Source organism: Falco cherrug, chromosome 4, assembly GCF_023634085.1.
Source record: "Falco cherrug isolate bFalChe1 chromosome 4, bFalChe1.pri, whole genome shotgun sequence".
NCBI classification, from domain to species: domain Eukaryota; kingdom Metazoa; phylum Chordata; class Aves; order Falconiformes; family Falconidae; genus Falco; species Falco cherrug.
In genome coordinates, this window is record NC_073700.1 from 35,356,818 (window position 1) to 35,378,528 (window position 21,711).

The 21,711-nt window shown below is 44.6% G+C and overlaps 1 protein-coding gene across 3 annotated transcripts in view; it reads right to left on the reverse strand.

Moving 5' to 3' along the window:
• Window positions 1–4,671: 4,671 nt before the first annotated feature.
• Window positions 4,672–21,711, reverse strand: part of LOC102059643 (multidrug resistance-associated protein 1) — a 57,512-nt gene continuing 40,472 nt past the window's right edge. For 2 of the 3 annotated variants that reach the window (XM_055710016.1, XM_055710013.1), the window contains exons 20-31: window positions 18,622–18,706; window positions 17,238–17,376; window positions 16,105–16,312; window positions 14,910–15,220; window positions 13,878–14,077; window positions 13,070–13,196; window positions 12,585–12,686; window positions 11,382–11,528; window positions 10,000–10,158; window positions 8,346–8,512; window positions 7,499–7,693; window positions 6,223–6,872 (exon numbers count right to left, since the gene is read on the reverse strand). In XM_055710016.1, the coding sequence (XP_055565991.1) occupies window positions 6,719–6,872; window positions 7,499–7,693; window positions 8,346–8,512; window positions 10,000–10,158; window positions 11,382–11,528; window positions 12,585–12,686; window positions 13,070–13,196; window positions 13,878–14,077; window positions 14,910–15,220; window positions 16,105–16,312; window positions 17,238–17,376; window positions 18,622–18,706 (1,994 nt within the window). In that variant the 3' untranslated portion in view covers window positions 6,223–6,718. The other variant, XM_055710015.1, reaches the window with a different exon arrangement.

Consider the following 21,711-nt stretch of genomic DNA (forward strand, 5'->3'; position numbering starts at 1 on the left):
TTTAGCATACCATAATCGCTGATATAAACATCTTTTAAATGCTCGCTTTCCGTTCCTAAGTTGGTAATGAAGAAGGCAACAGAAGGAGAAAATAATCAAAACAGACTTTCACACTGGTAATCTTTGAAAGGGCACAGTTTTGCTGTTGGCTTGCACAAAGCAAGAGCAAGCAAAAACACCATCAGCTTTCACGTGTCAAGCTGTGCTGAAAGGGCAAAAGAAAAGGGATTCTCAAAATGACATATGACAAAAAACCCTGTGTTTCAGATGAGCCAAAGTCCCCGTTTATGTCCAAGTGGTACCATGAGTGACAGATCAGTAGCTCAGGTCTCACAAAGAAAGGTAACAGTCATCGCAAGGAAGGGATCTGCATGTTGGTTAAAGCAAAATGAACAAAGGAATTAATGCCTGGAGATACCATCCTCTCTTTAAAATCTGGTTTAAGGAACAGAAAGTGGTGTTGAAAAGGACGGGTCTGCTGGGTCTTTGCAAAGGTACTTCCTCCTAGATGAGACTATTTGACTGAACTACGCAGTTAGCACAGGAGGTAACTACAGCAGGCTCAGAACTATGCTAACAGCCTGTTTTGTAAGTTGCTTTGAAGAAATTTTAAAGATTAAGAAATAATAGTCTGTCCACCACCACCCGTAATCTGAATGTCTACAGCTGATCAAGAGAAGCACCTGGACTCACCCCGTCTCCACTTTTGCAGCATTACTTTGTAGTAACTATTGTGCAGGGTACGTGCAACATACGCAGCGCAGCTGTGTTTAGCCCCATGGTCACCACCCCGCTCCAAGTCCCAAAAACATCGGCTGATCTAAACAACGTTTCTTGACATTCCAGTGATTTTCCAACTCTGTTTTCCTCTTCGGAGCAAAACCAAGTCTTTCACTCTAGGTCCAGTAGGGACTCTAGAGAAAAAACAAATATTGACTTAGACCACAGCAAGACCAAACGGCGGCACTGCCTTTCTGCGGGAGATCCCATGCTCCCCACCACCCCGGGCCAGGCAGGTCCGCTGCACTCCCCCGGGCGGGCTGCGGCTGGATGGCCAGGCCAGGCCAGCGGACAGAGGCAGAACCCAGGGCAGGGGGTTGGGACACAGCGAGCATCGCTGCTGCGCAGCCCCTAGGAGACAGCCCAGCCCGGTCCCAGCAGAGCACCCACCCCGGCAGCACGTCACTCTCACGAAGCTGCCTGTGCCGCACAGGCTGCCCGCTCTGCCCGTTAAGCCAGGGCAGGACCCCCATGCAATTGTACAAAATGAGGCCAGAAGCTTAATTAGTACTTGCCCTGTTCCAGTTGTCAGTCCAAGCTGGACATCAAGGGTTAGGGCTTTCAATTCCAAGTTATTTTACTTTCTTTCTTCCCTCTCATTTTTCTTCCTTATTTAAAGCTCTCTCAAAGTAAAAACACTGCATATGTAAGAGAGAAAAATGACCTTAAAAACCCCTTGGAATCAATGATCAAGAATATAAGGTAATACTGAAATTGCTAAAGCTAGAAAATAAGAATGAAGGTGTCGTGCATTGATTTACACCAAGTTCGTGCCAGAAATGTAGCTTGTAGGTTGCACTCCTAGTTCCCCAGATGCACAAGATGCACAGCAAAGCCAGAATGTTAAGAGGCATCAATGACCCCAAGCACAACAGTTTCCATCCTACACTGCGGCTGAACCACTAAAAGGTGGCCTCACAGATGTCTCAAGACTGGGAACAGTTTTCAGAACTAGCTGCATTCACACACACGAAGAACTCCGGTTCTTCGTTTGCAGGTCTCCTGAAAACCCTGAGCTGTTTTTTTCAGCAGAATCAGCTCTTCCAGGTGTGAGGTACCTGCCATGATGCAGCCAGTGATGTCAGTCAGGATACAGCAACGGGCACTGAAATCCAACACAGTAAATTCAACGATTTCCTTTGACTCTTTTATAAAGATTAACATGTTTATAACCGCCCTGGGCTGCAGTAGTACTGATCCCTGCTGGATGGCACCACTCCTGTACTGGAGCTCAGGGACAGTCAGGCCAGCTTTCACTTACCCAGAAGCAGTGAAAGTGCCCCAAGTACTACAGAAGCATTAGCCCCAAACAACACGCACAAAAATGAAAACAGATCAAATAAGGAAAATCTACTGGTTTTAATGCCAGATTCTAATACCTTACCTTGCAGCCAGCTCTATAATTTTCTGCAACTGGTCCCAGTAACACTGCATGCAGCCATCAGTATACAGTGCCCTCTTTCCTAGCCGAAACAGGAGTTCACAGCTATACTGCTCTTACCTCAAGGTACCCCAAAGCACATATATGACACTGCTCTTACACATCAGCTCTGTGGAAAGCAAGCCGCGTTTGTTCAGCCAGCTCTGTGTGCAGTAAAGATTAGTTCAGATTGATCCTCATCATGCATAATACAATTCTGTTCAAGTTACATCCAGACAAGATATTCATCATTTTTACGAGGACAGACATTTGGAATCAGGATCATGAATCAATGCAGCAACAACATAAAGCACTGACAGGTATTTAGGGCAAACAGAAAAGAGTATCTATTCCAGAGCCGGGGCAGAACAGTTTGTGCTAGCAAGTGTATAAATACATAAAACTGAGAGAACACAGTGATGCATATTAACAACCACACCCGTGAAAAAGAACAAGACTGAAGCACACACCAGGAGCAGTGCTCTGACCCCTTGCTGCACTATTTAGAAGGCTACCCTGCAAAGTACAGCATTTTGGACACACAGTTCCCCAGATGATCACAAACAGCTCATGAATAGGACAGAGAACATCTAGTGACACCGTCCAGTGTACCCAGTTAAGATCGCAAATGCAGTGTAAATCACAGGCTCACAGGTCTAAAGCAGGGTCGCCTGGGGCAGGTCACACAGAGCCACATCCAGGCGGGTTCTGAACGTCTCCAGAGGAGGAGACAGCGCAGCCTCTGCGGGCAGCCTGTGCCCGTGCTCCGGCACCCTCCAGGGAAAGGAGTTCTGCCTCGTGTTCAGGTGGAGCTTCCAGTGCCGCACCTTGTGCCCGTTGCCCCTTGTCCTGCCGCTGGGCACCACCGAAAAGAGCCCGGCCCTGTCCTCCCGGCACCTGCCCTTAAGGTGTTTATATGCATTGATAAGATCCTGTCTTAGTCTTCTCCGGGCTGAACAGGCCCAGCTCTCTCGGCCTCCCCTCACAGGGGAGATGCTCCGGGCCCCCCATCACCTCCGCAGCCCCCGCTGGCCCCTCTCCAGCAGCTCCCTGTCTCTCCTGACCTGGGGAGCCCAGCACCGGACACCGCACTCCAGACGCGGCCTCACCAGGGCAGAGCAGAGGGGGGGGATCCCCTCCCCCGTCCTGCTGGCCACGCTCCTCCTCGTGCACCCCGGGACACCACTGGCCTTCTGGGCCACACGGGCACGCTGCTGGCCCATGGGCAACGTGCTGCCCACCAGCACTGCCAGGCCCTTCTCCGCAGAGCTGCCCCCAGCAGCTCAGCCCCAGCCTGCGCTGGGGCGTGGGGTTGTTCCTCCCCAGGTGCAGGACCCTACGCTTGCCTTTGCTGAACTTCACCAGGTCCCTCTCCACCCAGCTCTCCAGCCTGCCCGGCTCTCACCAAATGGCAGCGCAGCCTTTGGTGTATCAGCCACTCCTCCCGGTTAGGTGACATCAGCAACTTGCTGAGGGTACGCTCAGTCCTTCATCCAGGCCACTGAGGAATAAGCTGAACAGGACAGGGCCCAGCACTGACCCCGGGGGAACTCCACGAGCTACAGGCCTCCAGCCAGACCCCGTGCCGCTGACCGCAGCCCCCTGAGCTCGGCCATTCAGCCAGTGCTCAGCCCACCTCACCATCCATCCACTCACCTAACCCAGGCCTCCTGAGCTGACCTGTGAGGGTGTTACGGGAGACAGCGTTACGAGCCTTGCTGAGGTCAAGGGGGACAACACCCACCACACCACCACCCATCTAACCAGCCAGCTCTTCCTTCCCAGGGCTCTCCCAGGAGGGTGGAAGGGGAAGGATCACCAAGTGTTCCTGGAAGGTGACTGCCCCAAGCGGGACCAGTCTCACAGTGGTATTCACAGTTCCTCCTCTGGGTCTCCTCTGCAGTTAGATCTGCCTCCATTTTAATGCAGCTGAGTAAAACAATACCAGCCACACAGCCTACCTGGCAAGCTCATTTCTCTGCTCTATATTCTGTTACTTATTATTTACTTGTCTTTCCACCCTTCTGTCCATGCTGCATAAGCCTCAGGTGATTTGAAAAACCAAAACCCAGCACTTCTCCCCAAACTGCTAAATCACCCCTTCCTCATTCCCTTTCCAGAGAGGCAGTTAACACCCAGCTGCCCGGGAAATGTGGCAGACACAGGCCATGGACACCATGGGTATGACAAAGGTCCACAGCACCGCTCAGTCCTCTACCGATCCGTTGTTGTTACCTGGTCTGCTCAGGGAACCGCAGCACTCAAATTACAAGCAAAACGATGAGAGGTGATCTAGACTTAACCACAGCACACTTATCTGCACCGAAGGTTTCTTACCCACCCCAGCACCCCCCAGACATCAGGCCTAGCAACCCTAGTCTAACATTTTTATTATATAATTTCTACTTTCAAGGCCTGAACTGACAAAGCAAACCTTTGTCAAATACAAAGCATGAAATGACACATCACAGTATGTTTCAAAGTTGGTTTTTTTTACTGCAAGTTCTTTGCAAATATTTTTATAGTCATTACAAAAAAATACCAAAGAAAATTTCAGTCTATCCCATTTCAGAGAGTCATAATTTACAAAAAAATAAATAGCTTTACTCTAAAGAAGACAACTGTCTAGTATTAAGGTCAGCAATATCATTCACAGAAGTCCACATTTTCAGAGCGCCGAGTATTTGGGTCCGTCTGACTTGGTTTGCCTTCTTCCAGCATTTTCCTTTAAAATAAGACTAATCAGGACATGAGAAAAGTAACTTTTTTCTTCCCACAGAAAACTGAACATTCAACACAGATTTTGAAACCAGACTCCATTCTAATTGAATTGTTAGACCCCTCTGACACACAACTTTAAAAACAGTAACACTTTTTTTTTTTTTTAACTACTGTAACAGAACAGTTTCCCCACGAAATTTGAGAGTCAACAGCAGCAGCATGAAGGGCATGTTTCTTCGGTATAAGGCTAATGGTCCTTGATGTGGCAGAGCTTCTATTAAAGCACAGAACTGCCAAAGCCAAGGGTATTACAATCAATGTCATACCAAGCCTGCAGCCTCCGCTCAGGCAAATCCTCACTAACCTAGTCCCCACAGGCATAACCAGGATTCGCCACCCAAGTCTGAATTCCTGAGTGAACTGGGTGTAAGAACAGGTACTGCGCACTGCAACACACCAACTGCTGCACAAATTTGATTTTGAGGTGATTGTCACTCCAGACATGCTAAAATACTGCTTGGAAGTTGACTGTGCTTTTTCATTTTTCACATCAGCACTACTGACGCATTATAGTGAACTTGCTGCTATACACTGTAAACACATGAAACCTTTAGGACAATGCATAGAAGCATTAACCATGTACAGTAAATGCCATAATGAGAAAGTCTGGCACACGTTTCACAAGAAGAAAAATCTTTGGACTATAGTACTATATGCCACAAAATATTCCAAGTGCACCCCACAATAGATGGCTCATCAAATGAGGAATCAGCAAACAAGCAAATAACTAGCATTTGCAAAAATATTTCTTAAAAAAAAAGGGGGGGGGGGGGAACTTCAGAACATAAGAGCAGATGAAAAGAAAAAGCTTTTCTGAACTTCTTCGATCAGTCACTCTGCCTTACATTTGAGCATGTAATGACAGATTTCAGGCAAAAATTAAAAGTCTCCAAAGTGTTTTGCACAGTGTATGTGCTTCTCCTAAAGCTGGCTAAAATCAATACTAAGGAGAGTTAAAAAAAAAAGAAAAAAATTGCATTTTTACGTTACTTCCATCACCGTGCTCTGGTTAACTTCACTAGGTCTGAAACTGAACTGTACGGTTCATACCGGCTCAGGGGAAGTTACAGTTCTCTGAACACATCACCTCCCTCTCCCCCACAGGAACTAATCAAGTTCAAATGCTACACCAAGCCTGAATCTTTGGCCATGCTATAGAAAATGCCTTTTTCCTGAAGTAGGTGGTCTGGACTACCACACTCCACCACTTCTCCTCTGTCCAGGACTAAAACTCTGTAAAACAGGGGAGAGAAAAAGAAACAAAAAGTCACAAGATAATGCAGAAAGCCAACGAACACAGATGTATACGTACAGGCACAAACTGACTGTAGCACGGCCGTTACATGCAAGCGAACACAGTCCAGATCGTATGAATGGACAGAGACTCTCAACTCTGTCCATCCTCACTGCAGAGACTCTGTCTGGTCTATTTTTTATGCAGCACATGTTTATCCAGTCATTTGCAGGCAACCATGAGACTTTGGATTGCGCTCTGAGCCACTCAGAAACTAGGTGACAGCACTTCTTGTCAAGGTGAGTCAGGGCCCCTAAGACCTTTCAGGTTCTAGGATAACCTTTCTATCTATAATACTGTACCACATCAACTTCTGCTGACAAAATAAAGCACAGGCAGTTTATCCAAAACAAACGTGAACTGGAATTAGGAATTTTACAAAGCAAGTTACCACAGTCACTAAAGTCCGCTCACAGTTAAAACACCGCCTTCAGCTACCTCCACTAACAGCAGGCATTGCGGAGGTGCTCACTAAGCCCTTCATGGGTGCTGCTGCATGGTGGTACCCGCTGCCTTGACTGCACTGGGCGCTCATCTGGTGACGGTACCGCTGGTGCTGGGCCTGGCACAGGCAATGCTCCTGTCTCTTGCCTTTTGCTATTGACAGCACAAAGAAAGGTCACAAAAGTACACCCCAAAAATTTTATCACTGCTCACTCTGCTCTCTGCCGTTCCGTGATAAAAAGGACAAGAGAGCTTAAAACTGAAATTATAAGACAACAACTCTGCCCTCAACCACACCTTAGCAAGGCAGCTGAGGATGAGGGAGGTTATATGAACTATAAGCAAAAGTGATGTAAAGAGAAATGTCAAACTTCAGGGAAGCGCAGGACCTGCCTTTTTGATTCCTTATGCTGTCTGTGCCTAGTTTAGAGTATGAGCTCCCTGAAGCTTTGACGTCTCTTCCAGCTCTGCCTAAACTAGGACAAGACCCAGGAACAGACTCCTGTCCTTGCCTCTCTCCCCTTCCAGGTTGGCCGGGGCAGAAACAGCACAACAGCAGTGCGACAGAGGGGTCAGAGGAGCTCCCCAGGCCAAGCACGATCAGCGCAAGCCAGAACACACAACCTACACCCATAAAAACAGGAATTCCAGCAGCTCCACCACAGAGAGTTAGCTAAAATGCGCCAGTAAACAAATTTAACACAAAAATGCTTATTTTAGTAGAGCACAATGCTGGTCAAGCATGCCACGTTCTTCAAACAAAAGCAGTATTACTTTACCTTGTGTAGTCCATGATTGTGTTCAGACGATGTGCTATAGTTAATACAGTACATTCTTCAAATTGAGACTTTATTGTTGACTGTATAAGCTTATCGGTTTCAAGATCAACAGCAGCTGTGGCTTCATCTAGAACCAGGATTTTGGACTTCCTGAGCAGAGCTCGTGCCAGGCACACCAGCTGGCGCTGTCCCACACTACAGCGGGGGGGATGGGAGCGGGGGGGGGAAAAGTCAGAACAAGTTTGCAGTATTAATTTTGAAGCCTAGCAATTCCTTGCAAGAGAATACATTACAAATGGTTTCAGCATAACTGCATCAGGCTGATGCACCCAATCAGTGCAGTGTTGAGGACTGGATTTTAAATGGTTTCTGCAGACCAAACGTATCCCTGCTACAGCACAAAAAGCAAGCTAACAGCTTCCTTAGAAAAACTGCATCTGCTGGGCAAGAGCTATAGTAAGTTCAGAGCATCCACTACAAGTTGCAGGCTGCTTCTGCTGAAATCCTTTCCAAGACTAAGCTGTCAAACATCACAGCATTCTGAGTATTGCTTAAATTACTTCAAATTCCCTAACCTGAGAGTTTAAAACATGTTGAATAAAACCTAGTTGTTTGATTGCCTGCTGATGCATTAAGAATTCCCCAACTCCCTCTGCAAATTCTCACACCAGGCGGGGTCAGGGAGCATTGCTATTGCTAGGATCTAGCTACATACTGTCCCAAGTGAGCTTGGGAGTGAGGTTTCTGGGAACAGAAAGTCTAGTTGCAGATGGGAGGGTGCACACACCCCTCTCAGTTCTCATTTAGTTCTTAAGGCAATTTTCACAAACATGGTTCTTTGACGTACCTGAGGTTCTCGCCACCTTCAGCACACTCGTGATTAAGTTTATCAGGAAGGGATGATACAAAGGTTTTCAGGTGAGCCAATTCCAAAGACCTCCAAACATCTTCATCAGAGTGTTGATCAAAAGGATCAAGATTCATACGCAGAGAGCCAGAAAACAATATTGGATCCTAGTCACAGAAAGATGTAATTGACAATGTACACAGAACATGGCAAGTGCTCCAAAAATATTTCTTAGGTAGCAAAAGTAAAACAACACGTCCAGATCCAACTGCAAGCAAGTTAATCTACCGAATTTGGGAGCGAGACCTCATTTTTTCCAGTAAGAGCAAGTTATTCTCCCTCACCCTTACTCCTTATGCCTCTCGGGGGCCTGACCTCTGCAGACTGGCACTCCAGACCTTTCAGTAAGTCAGTGACTCATGAATCCAGAAAAAAAACAACAAACCAAACAAACAAATAAAACCCAACCCCCAAAAAAACCTCATCAGCCAACTTTCTTTTTACTGGGCTACTAAGTTAAAGAACAGGCACTCCCTGCCCAAACTTCTGTCAGCAGGGACTATTAGGTCAACTCTCCACTTCCCAGAGAATTATACCATCTGTAAATATTTCAAAAGTCTTCAGCTGCTGTATTATTTGAATTAATTGATTTTTTTCTTGGACATGGAGAAACACTACTTTAGAAATACTTTCAACCTAGTAGTGTCAGACCAATGCAAAGTGATCAAATGGAGAAAACAAAGTCCCCCCAGGATTTCCAAAAGAAGTGGTGCAGAAAACCTTTTACAGTGTGCTCACTTGTTTTTGCCAGCATGCTGCAACAGTGATTTATATAACTGCATTTTATGGTCTTACTTTGAATCAGAACGGGCAGGCAATAAAGGCTATGCAATGATAACAAGATGATTTGAGACTGTGCATCCAGTGCTTGTAAAGCCATATTTCCAACCCATTTGGACTATCAAACCCATAGTTGCTGGGGTCGACTGGGATGGTTATGTACAGGCTTCTGTGACTGAACAGTACCGCATCACGAGATCGTGCCGAAGCCAGACTGCTTTGTGCACAGGCCCAAAGAGTGCATACTGAGCCTGAAGGAGCAACGCAAAATCCCTGTCCCTCACAACTAGCTACACAGTACCTTTGTTGTGTTTCTAAAAAGAATGGAACTATCTAAAGTGAAAGTGGAAATTCATTTCTAGAGAAACTCCCCTGAGGGCTCTCCACCAATGGAAATACTCAGACTTCACTTCCCCTCTACTGGCCAAAAGAGCAATGGTCCCAGTTAATTAAGGGACCCTGGACCCCAATCAGGTGTTCAGCTGGGGTAAGACCTCCCCACTCAGCCTTAGCTGTCTATAAGCACTGAAGCGATCAGCGTGGGGTGCTGACAAAGCCCATGAGTCCAAAGGCCAAGGTTTTGCTTCCAAATCACAACTCGGCCATAGCCAAGCTCCTGCCTGTTACACAGCACAAGAAAATCAAAGCCAGTCTAGGAAAAAAGCTTGGTTTCAAGTCCATGAAAAACCATGCTAAAATGACTCAATTTCATAGCTATAGATCAGAAGAGGAATAAATACATTCCCCCCCAGCACATCACAGAAACAGCACTGTTACAAAACAAGTTCCAGTAATGGCAGGATTTTGCATGTACCTGAGGGATGATGGTGATCTTGAACCGCAAGTCATGGAGCCCTATCTTTGCAATATTAATTCCATCAATAATAATTTCTCCTTCAGCTGCTTCATTAATCCGAAACAAACCTAAAGTTAGTGAGGATTTTCCAGCTCCCGTTCTTCCAACTATTCCAATCTGTTGGGAAGACATACAGGAACCACTTCAGTCCAGGGAAAAATTAAAACCTTTCCAAGTATCTACCTGAAACTGACACACTACCAGAAGGTTGTCATATTTGCTGGGCTATCAACACCCCAAAACAGCACAACAAACTGAGACTAATCAAAGGGGAAGAAAAAAAATCACTGGATATGAAAAAAAAAACAAAACAACCAAAACCCCCCCCCCCCACACACACACCACAAAAAGCAGTCTCAAAATCTGCAATCCAGCCATAGAAATTTTCAGTTTTTCTAGAAAGGCAGATGGAATTGGGTAGAGCAGACCAAGGTATCCCTAGTTCATGCTTCACAGTAACAATTGCTAACTTAACATTTATCTTGATAAGCACTGTTTCACACAAATGTTTGGCTTCCCAGTTAGACTGAGGTCTTCACCAATTCTTTGCCTTTTAAAAAATAAACATAAAAAATTGCCTCTGTGGTTTGTTGATATATCTCTTGCCACCTGCCCTTTCTAACCCCTCTTGAAGTAGTATTCTGCCCATATTTGTCAGTAGAATGCACACACTCAGGAAAAAAGCAAATGCCTAGTTGGATACCACAAATCAGGAAGCCAGTAGACCTGCCTTGCAGCTACCTTTTATGCCGCTGTGGAAGATCACACTATTACTGGACATCAGAGAATCCACATAGGACTGGGGCAGGATGCATGTGAGCTCACGTGCAAGGAAGCAGTAGGAGAAACACACACCTATCACTGCCAGTTTGGCCAGATCCAGAGAATCTACTCTGAAGTCCCGTTTTTTTCCTGCGGTCTCACCTTGCAACTTCTACCTCACTAGATCAGGACTTTGCCCCTCTACTTAATAGCTCATTTTCTTGAGACTGTGATTAACTTAATCTCTCTGCAACCTGTGCACCTCTTTGCTCACAGCAAATCAGCAAAATTTCCTGGGAAGGGGAGAAAAGACAAGATAAACCTCACTTCCTTATGAAATCAGACCAAAAGACACTTCACAAGCCCACATAACAGTGTATCTTTATCCCATGATGCAGCACACACCTTGAAAAGCCTAAGAGCCCACTACGCCTGCCAGTTACAGTAAGACTGATTCTACAGAAGCTCTTTGAGTTCTTAAGGACCCCAGACACGTTACAGAACAGGGTTCAACCTCTCTGGCTTACACATGCAGTCTTATGAACTGTAACACCCTACTACAAATGTAGATTCATTACCTTCTCGCCCCCGTTTATGGTAACGTTTATGTTTTTCAGAACCAAATCCAAGTCTTCCCGGTAACGTAAACCATAGCCTCGAAACTCAATCTTCCCTTCCTTGGGCCAGGTACTCGCTGGGGCAGTTTGTTCAATACTCCATTCAGCCTGAAAGAACCACACGGAACACATCTAATCAGTTGCTTCTTCAACCAGACATGGGCTCAGAGGCCTCACGGAAAGCAATTAAGAACAATCCTTGTTAGTGTGCAATTTGCAAAAGGAACTGTAACGATGATGGGCAAAGAGGGAAAGTGCCTACCCAAGGCAGATGAAGTGCTGAATGTAGCCAAGGGCTCTCCTATCACAAGTCCCACTTGCTGGATAAGCTTTCACCTTACAAATGGCAGAATCATACCGGCAGAACATGTTCAGATAACCTGCCTGTACACCCACACCACAGTAAAGAAGCTGCTGGGGAAGCCAGACATGCAACTAGAAGCAGCTTAACTGAGGCATAAGCACTAAAAGATTAACAAGCTGGTAAAGTAAACAGCTGCTGCCTCAGCCTCCCACAGAGGTGGAAGATGGAAGAACAAACCCCACTGCATGCACTGCCAGTGCCAAAAAAAAAAAAAAAAAAAGCTTTTATCTACATAAACACACACCAGTCTGCTACCAGAACCCGAGAAAAAAAATTTAGGAAAGGTTCTCATAATGTTTGGCTGCCAAAATAGTGATTCAGGTCAGGTTCAAGTGACAGGCATGGCAAAGAGAAGCCACAGAAAACTCCGTTCTGTAGCGAAAAGGGGCACAATGACAAATGAAATGAGTTGTTAGGCGATTTGAATCAAAACAAAAATGTAAAACCTCTTTATTTCCCACACTAAGAGTAAAAAGAGAAAGACAAGTAAAGTAAGAAAGAGAATGTTTAAGCATTTAGGAAACAAAAATACTTGTACAGCTCCACTGCTCAGCCAAGGGTGGAACAGCACACCCCCTCAGTAACACCATGTCGGTGGATGTCCCTCAAAAGCACCCAGAGGAACACACCAAGGTACAGCCTGTGCCTAGAGGGAGGGCACGGCCAGCACTCTGCTCCGTCCCACCCTCAGCTCCTAGGACAGGCCCAGCGGCACTCTCCAACCCATTCAGCCAGGTAATGGGCAAGACCTCAGAACAGGGCACTGACTTCTACAGCTGTGGTAGACAACTCAAATGTACCTCCTTCTCCATTTCAGCATATTCTTTGACTCTTTCCACAGCAACAATGTTGGTTTCCAGCTCAGATGACATGCGAACTAGCCAGTTCAAGTACGCTGTGATCTGCAAGAAGAAAAGAAATCTAAAAGCAGTTTATACTAAATTTGTTACCTGCAATAAATAAAAAATACGAAACCACCAAACCACTTCAGGTTCATGGAATGCATAAACACAGACAAGATCTTGGCTAATCAGTGCTGGACTGGAGAAAAGTCCAGATGCCTTTTAATATGCAGGGGATGAGTCATCTTAGCCACATCCCCACACACAGGTGGGTCACAGGAAGAACTACCCCAGCATCTTTGCAAATGTTCCTTAGTCCTTCCTATGTTCCTTAGTTTTCCCTCCAAAGCCATAGCAAGGTTCTGACTTTCTGACGCAGTCTTACAAATCAGAAGGGTTTTGGGGTGTTGATGGGTTTTTTTAAGAGAAAAAGGTAAAATTACCTGCAGTGAATAGGACACCGAGAGGCCAACCAGCCCTGCACTGAGTTTGTTGCGTGCAATCACTGCGAACAATGCTGCAAAGAGGACAATACAGTTCCCCACGTACTCCAGACGGACAGCCAGCCACCTGCAAGACAGAAAAAAGTAATGCGCTGGAACAGGCTGCCCAGAGCAGCTGTGGGTGCCCCATCCCTGGCAGTGCCCAAGGCCAGGCTGGATGGGGCTGGGAGCAGCCTGGGCTGGGGGGAGGTGTCCCTGCCCGTGGCAGGGGATTTTAGAACTAGATGGGTCCCCTCCAACCCAAACTATTCTATGATCTTTCCAGTTATTCACCTATGGAGAATTAGGAATGTGGGCAACCAATGTTTGGTCACACATCTTGTTTTTTTAAAAGATTAGTAATATGGCATCTGCATACTGCCAGTGACACTGGAACTGCAAGATATTTGAGGTTCTGCTCCAGCAACATGCAAACCTAGCGGCATCCAAAATTAATAAACCTTTCAGGTACATAAATTCTGGTCTTAGTTCAGAAAGCAGTTGTGGTTAACATTGGAATAGATGAATCAAAACTTTTAAAAAACATACTGCCCAGAGGTAAGGCAGAAACTCTCAGAAGGAAAAGAAATTCAGAAGTAATCTTAATTCCATTACAGAAGTTTAAGCAAAACACCTGTGAAACAGACATATCCACACAGGCTTCCCTACCCTAGACAAGTATGCCAAGAGCTGCGACTGATAAGGATCACAGGCAGCAGAACCATGTCCTTCCTATAACTGCCTTTCAATAATTCAGCCCCACTGTTACCTGTTTGCAACAATGCTTGGATAATAAGCTTTCTGATTTTCATCCACTTTCATGTCGTTCTGCTTTATGAAACGTTTCTGCTCCTCAAAGGCTCGAATGACACTGACTCCCAGGAGGGTCTCATTGAAGTGAGAATATACAGGAGAACGACTGACAGACTCAAGGCGTTTGAGCTGGCGAGAAGTGGCCACGTAAAATCTCTGCAAATCAGAGTATGAGAATTATGGTTACATCCAGACTGCGTATGAAAAGACAAAGGGAATCACAAGACAGTTCCCTGCCATTTGAGATGTTCATTATAGGGATTCAACTTACATGCAGGAATACACACCTTCTACAACACCTAGAAAGACCATTACATACACTCTGCTGTCTTTAAATAGCTGCCACCACTCACTCTCATGTGACAGCCATTTTCTCTTTTCTCTTCTCTGCACGCTCAGTTCAACAGTATAAAACACACACATCACCACCTTTCAAGTTCACTAATTCAAGAGTCAAGGTCAAACCCCAGCTTCTTTTTGATCTGTACTGGCTGTACTAGATTTCTAAGAGTAAAGCAAGAGCGAGGCAAGCATACCCGGCCTACACAAGACAGGAGTACAAGGCTGCTATCATTTCTCTTGCTCTAGAAACAATATTCTGACAAAACAGGCACATGAGCAATGCACACGTAACCCTCTAAAGGCTACTCTTGTTTGGAAGGCAGTTTTAAAGAAAAGCCCAGATGTTTTCCACATTTGGGCTCTGAGCAACAAGCTATACAAAATTCACCTCAAAATCTGACGGCGTTTTATAAAGTCTGCTTAGGTATTACAGGATTACCTTCTGCACAGAAGTCATTCTACACCTGACAACTGAAGGAAATGCTGTGCTAACATCAGCTACCCAATAAACCATGCAAAGCATAGTCAGTCAAGCATAAGTCGTGTCAAACACATTAAAATCCATCCTAGTGCAGAGTAAGAACTATGTTAAATAACAGAGGATGAGTGACTGCTGGTCCCAGTGCCCCCAGGTAACACCCCTTACCTGCACAAACAAGTAGACAAGTCCCAGAGGTGGAATAATGACAGCAGCTATAGGTGTGGCCAGCAGAATGATGATACAAGCCCCAATCACGTTAAATGTTGAGCCCATGAACATCTTGATGATTGGTGGAATGGTGGAGTCAATAGTATCTATCTCCTTAGAGAAACGATTCACCAGATTTCCACTGGGTGTACGTTCAAAGAAACTCATCGGAGACCTGAGGACACTGTGCAGCAGGTTAAGGTGCAGGTGTCGTGAGGCAAATATTCCCCCTATTGACACAACCATGGAGTAGCCAAACACAGCAATACCTAGAAAAGAAGACTTGTTTTTAACTGATTTCACTTCTCACATAGATTTTCTTCATTTTGTCCTCATGTAGCACTACCACATCTCTACTACAATAATTCTGAGAACTGGCGTTCGCTACAGATAGACTCAGCAAATACATCAAGTATTTAAAAAAATAAAATTTTAAAAAAGTAAAAAAAAAATATTAGTGAAAACATCGTGTTTCTCTCATGGAATAAGTTGTTCCTCCATTACAGAATTTTGTGTAATATTTCAGCACTTCCACTGAGTAAAGACAATGGAATTTTAATGTGACATTTAGTGTTTATTACAGGATTTTAGGATTTTTCTGGCAATTCTGAAGTGAGGTACACAGGGTTTTAGGTTTCATGGCAAACAAACTTTGACCACAAAGAGGACACGTAACAAAAAGCTGCTGAGCTGGCCTCCCTGCGGTGCCTTGGATGGTCCCTCAAGCAGTTGGAGGAAACGCCATCCCAAACAGCTCAGGCGGGTTGTGGCTGCAAGGGTGGCAGCAAAGCCACAGCCTCCTGTGACAAACCACCCCGCAGACCAGGCTAGCGCAGTCTGTTGGCAGGCCAAGGAGCAATTTCTTGGGTCAGACGTTTTGCCACCAACTGCTCGCTCATCGGCCCCCGCAGATAAAGTTTGTTCTCATTTTCGACACATGAAAGCAAACAATATTCATTAACTGAGTCATTTTATAGGCTGGTTTGCTCGCCTTTTTTTTTTTTTTTCCTTTAATTCAAGTTTTAAGCTTTCTGTCAAAATCCACATTCAAATCTTTCACAAACTGCTGCTGCAGTTCTGGGGTTACAAGTCACCAAGAGCATTAGAAACATTCTGAACCAGCTAATCTTAAAATAGGTAAGACCAAGCAAACCTTGAGAAATTCCCAGTGCTCCGTACACTCCCAGTCTGACATTTGTGTATTGCTGTGTCCCATTGATAACAGGATCATCTGTCCATAAACTTAGCCAGTAGTTGGAAGCCAGGGAAGCTATATGATTACACATAAAGAGGAAAATGCTCAAGAAAGAGATAAAGAGTCCAATTGCTTTCATGTAGTCCCAGTACACTGTTGCCTTTACCTGAAGACAGAAAGGGGGGGAAAAAAAAAAGGAATATTCATTTTGCAGATCAAGTTTCAAAACCAGCCATTCCCCCTTCTCCAATGCCTATTTAAAGTCACTATCCTTGCATCAGGCCATAAAAAACCACAACAGCTGCACTCTAGAGAGCCACTGCTTGGGAACACAAGCTGCAAAGTGTTCTATGGAGATGTGCCAAACCCAACATCCCTCCAGGGCAGGCACACACATCATCTTTCTGTTGTCTTCCAAGGGAAGGGAACAGTAGGGAGCGAGCTGCCTAAAGTAACACAAAGCACCAGTGGCAAAGCCAAAAACTTCACCGAGGAGTTCCAGGTTTTGGCGTGCTCTTTTTACCACAAGATTAAACAGCCCTTAATTAAACCCGCATGGCTTGTATCCTATGATCTATCTTTAACCAGAGGATTCAAGCAACACTGCTAGGAGGTGTAACTGCCATTTTCCCAGGAACCTCACTCTCAGGTTTCTCAGAAAGCCCTGGGTATCCTGGGATTAGATACTTGTGTCTGCAGTGGAAACTTGGCTTAAATTCATCTGAGTCAATTCCAGCTCTTTACACTGAAAGGCAGATTTCACTAGGTCACCTAATTTGTCATAATCTCCCTCCAAGAAAAAGCTGCAATGTTTTAGTTTCTTCTTTTATACTTTGATGTGGTCAGGCCCATCATCTTAAACAAAAGTTTTGATGTCAGCAGTCTTTCCGCAGGCAAACCTGGGGCTCAGCAGTGGGAGCAGAGGGCACAGCAACACTTCCATGAAACACTACACAACAAGCAGCAAGCCCAAGAATGCACTCAGCCCTTTCTCACGCCAGCTGCACAGCCTTCAAAAGCTATTTTCTTGGGAACACTGGATTTTTCTGAAACTGAAAGCGGGCACAGGAAGCAGGAACAGGAGACCTTACCCTTCCAGTCTTTGCTGTGTCGGCCTCTGTCAGTTTCCAGGAATTCTTTTCAGCAAGTGGCTTCTGCAGCTCTGCTGTGCTGCTCCGGTGCTGTGACTTCCCAGCATCTCTGCTGTATGTTGAAGAGTTACTGAGTTGCCTGTTTGAAGACATCTGTCTTTCAGTCTCAGCATGATACAGGCCAGGTGTTTACTTCAAAGACTTCAACAGCTCCCAGCTTCAAGTTAGTGACTTACATTACTATGGTGATAATCCATCTCCTAACCGGTCATCGTCAGGCTTGTAACAGTAGTTACTAGTGTTTCCCTTCTCCCCTCACGGTGCACTCCTAATCCTCCCTGATGACTTTCAGTTCCCAAGTACCCATCAGATAAAAGTAACAGGCTAGCCCGCCAAAGAAGTCTTGGTTGGGCAATCAAACACCAAAAAGAAAAACATTTGGCCATCACCAACATCAGCCTTTACAAACTCTATCATCATATACACTGCAGCTACTGAAGTGCAAAAAAGGTACCTGCACTGGCATCAAAACGGGCAATTTTACTCTTAGGCACCCATTAGCTTCCAGAAGTACAGTATTCTCTAAAGTGCCATAAGAATAAGGCATAGATTATGAGATGATTTGGGGAAGGTATAATCAGCAATTGCCTTTGGCCTTTCTGAAGCACAACTGCAGCTGCATTAGGTCATAGTAAAGGTGCTCTTGGCACTTCATCCCATCCGACAGCAGACAGATGCAGAAGCTTTGGGAAAGCATATGAAAGCTGGACTAGCCAATACAATACTCTCCCTTTTATGCAAGCCAAACTCACAGTATCTTGCTACAACACAGTAATTTCTTCACATGGAAAGAACAGCATGAGAGTTCTGTGTGAGCAGACACGAATGCGCCAACAGTCTGTACCAGTAGCCAGAGTGGGGCTGCAGCCTCAGAAGTTCATATGCCCAGGTGCTAGCAACTGGGAAGACTGGGATCCAGGGGCAGCTAATAGGCAGACCAAGTGTCCAAGCCCAGCTACTGGAGATGTCCACTTTGTACATACAAATATAATATATTCTCACTAGTGAACCTCCACCCTTTTCAGCCAGAGATAGGAACAGGACGAGGCCATTTGGTGCTGTGTTTGTGCGGGCGCTCTAAGTGCCTGTGATCTTTTTGACTGGCCACGTACATATGTGGTGTGTATTTACACTCCAGCACGTTTGCTGGGAGTACATCTTCAGCCTTCCTACTGTTGGAGCCGGAGCCATGGAGCAGCAGCAGCCTTGCCCCTCTCAGGCTGCTGAATCCAGCATGACACATTTTCCTCTAATACCATAAACACCAAATTATTATTTGTTCACAACCAAGTTACAGAGCCGGGGAGAAGAAGAGACCGCACACCTTTGCATCAGTTTTCCAGGGGCTTCATTCACAAGGACTCCATTTTCGGTAGGCTTCCCTTCCTTTCCAGATGGACTATTTGTGTCTGGGGGAGTGAAAAAGTAAACATGAAAATGGTAAGGCGAAGGCAGAGAAAGGTTTCATTTCAATCCTAAATGCCAGGGTGCAGTTCTAATGTGCAAACACAGCAGGGAACCCAAGTAAATATTTACAGGTACTAATAGATAATTGACAAGGTAAACAAATCAGTTTAGTTCCACCCCAACAGGATTAGTTGCAAAGACATGGAACACTTATTTTTCTAGTTTTCTACCAAAGGCAGGTCACTAATAATGATGCAATATAAGGCCATACTTTACGTTAAAAGCATGCAATACCAAGTCACACTATGACTTACTCTGTGGGGCAAAAAACCACTCCACCCACACCTTTCCAAACCACATCTTTTACACAGCTAACTATAAACAAATTATTTTAATTTTAGAACACAAGGAGAAGACATTCTAGTAGATGATGGAATGAAGCTGCTAAGAATGGCAGATGTGCTCTTAACTTTGAGTCTTCCTGCAAAATTAAGCAGGAAGCAACATGCAAAAGCCTGATGCTTTTAGGCAACCATAGGAATCAGATTGATTTAAGCAAGACATCTTTCTATGAATGTCACTTCTCATAGAAAAAAAACTCATTATCCCACACCATCCCATTTGTAACACGATGCAGCACACACAAGACAACTGTCTAAAACACTTCATAAAACCTGTCAGCTTGAAATATTAAGCTTTCTCTGAGCAACTTATTTCAGTATAATACAGTGCCATGAGTAAAACTTCCAGGTTCAAGTTATGACATAATTTTCCTAACGCAAACCAAATGACTGACTCCTAAGAAGTTAACTGTCAAGTAAACGGAACTCTGTTTTTATGCATTAAAGTTAATTCAGAACTTGTAACAAAAATAATTCTGCATTTTAAATCGATTATGCATAGTTTATGCAAACAAAAAAGTACACCTGCATCTATTCAAAAGATATGCAGGAAGATTTGTGTAGATCCAGAGTCTGATGTTTTAATGTTTTTATACTAAAGCAAAATATATGCATAAACCAGTTCATCAATATACACTGTGGACTGCCTGAATATAAAAAACTGTTCTCCCCTGCGTCTGCAAACTAAACACTGGTTCATTACTCTAAAAACCCAAAGCTAAACTGTTCAGTGTGGTCTATAAGGAGAAAAAAGCAGAAAATATGAAACGTTAAAAGTTTCAAAGATTTGGTTCTTACTTTTATTGACATGAATGACAGCAAACCAATATGGGACTGCTGATTGTTCTAAGCACTTGACAGCATTTCTTTTGAAAGGCCCCCATATGAAAACCAGCAAGCATTCCAGCATCATATTGCTTTACAGCATCGCTGAAGTTCTAAACCCACATGAACAAAACAAAACTACAAATAAACCATCCTCCCCTAATAGCTCTTAAATTTGATTTCATGTTGTAAGCTACAAAGATTTCCTGATTATACTGCATTTACCTCTTGAGAACAAAAAATGCTCAAGACTGCCATAGTTAATCTGGCACGTGCACCTAGGGTATAATGAGGGCTCTGTTGAAAAATGCATCCAAAAATCATAAAAGGGAACTGCTGCTGAATACAGAAGTACTGAATTACACGCATGAGGAAAAAAAAAATATTAAACCAACCAACCTTCAGGGGCTTAATCCTGAATGATGCCTCTCTGGGTACACCCCTAAGCCCAGGGTGCACTTTAGTTTATTTAAAAGCTTCCTCATGGAACTGTTTGAGATAAAGAATTGCTGATGACGAGTTACCTGTAAGCTGACCAACTGTTGTGGCAGTCGCAAGCAAGTACCATGCAAACCAAGCAGATACCTTCTACTGTGCAGCCAAAATTACTCTAATAACAACTCACTCCCTTGTAAGTGAACAGCAGCTACTTATATTACTCCAACATAAGCGCTAATATAAAGCCACATGGCAAAAAAGCAGTTACCTGTTTCCAGAGGTTGAATCGTTCCTTCTAATAAAGGATCTGAGTCTAAAAGTATATGTAATTAACGTTTTCCAGAACACACTCCAACATTTTCAATCCTTACAAACACAAACTCATCCAACTAGCACAACTTAAACCACAAAACCATAAATGCCTGAGGCAGGATCAAATTTGCTGAAACGGACTTCTTTTTAATCCCAAGCCTCATACACAGTCAAAAAGAGACAACATTGAGGCAAAACAAAAAAAAAATCCAAATCAGATGGCTGTGAACAACCAAGAAGCGTCCTTTCTTTCAAGATATGCACTAACGAAGAGAGAACCGAAAAAGCAGACTCTAAAGTGGCCTGGTATTGACAATAACAGAAAAAACCTCACTATGTGCAGGGAACTCCATATGCATTTTCCCCAGTGGTGGGGAAGAGACTTCATTTAAGAATCTTAAGACAAACCCTGACCTTAACATCAAAGATGTAAAGCATAGTGTTTTCAGAGTGGCAACTTTTGTCCACAAGGCTAAGCGTCTCCTCCCACAGCTCTGCTATCCTGCCTTGCTTTAGTTGTGCAACTGCAATGAGAGAAGGAGAGCTGTGGTAGCACAGGTTTACTTAGTTCCATCTACTGTGTAGTCCCCAGTCATCATCCTGCATAGACAGATTAGTAAGAGTGAGATACTTCACCCTTGCAAGCATCTTGATACCCTAAGAGCGCTCATCTTGAATCGGTATTTGCTTCTGCTATTGGGGCAGAGGCTGCAAACAGCTCTTGCTTTAGGAGGGAGAAAGCAAAGGGTTGAATTTTGCTAAAAGTAAAATGAATTTAGGAGGAAGTCAGATTATTACCTGATGCAGACAGGTGTTTCCTGTATTACCACTCTAGTCCGGACTCCACAACATTTGGAAAAGAGCCAACGCATCTCAATATTTAACTCCTGTTCTTTCTGACTCCTTAGAAGACAAACGCGCTCAACCATGGCTACAGGCATCACACAAGCTATCTTGACTATCCAACACTGCTACTAAGCTCAGTTCAGCTTCATGTCAGAAAGAAGCACAACCACAACATACAGGTGTGC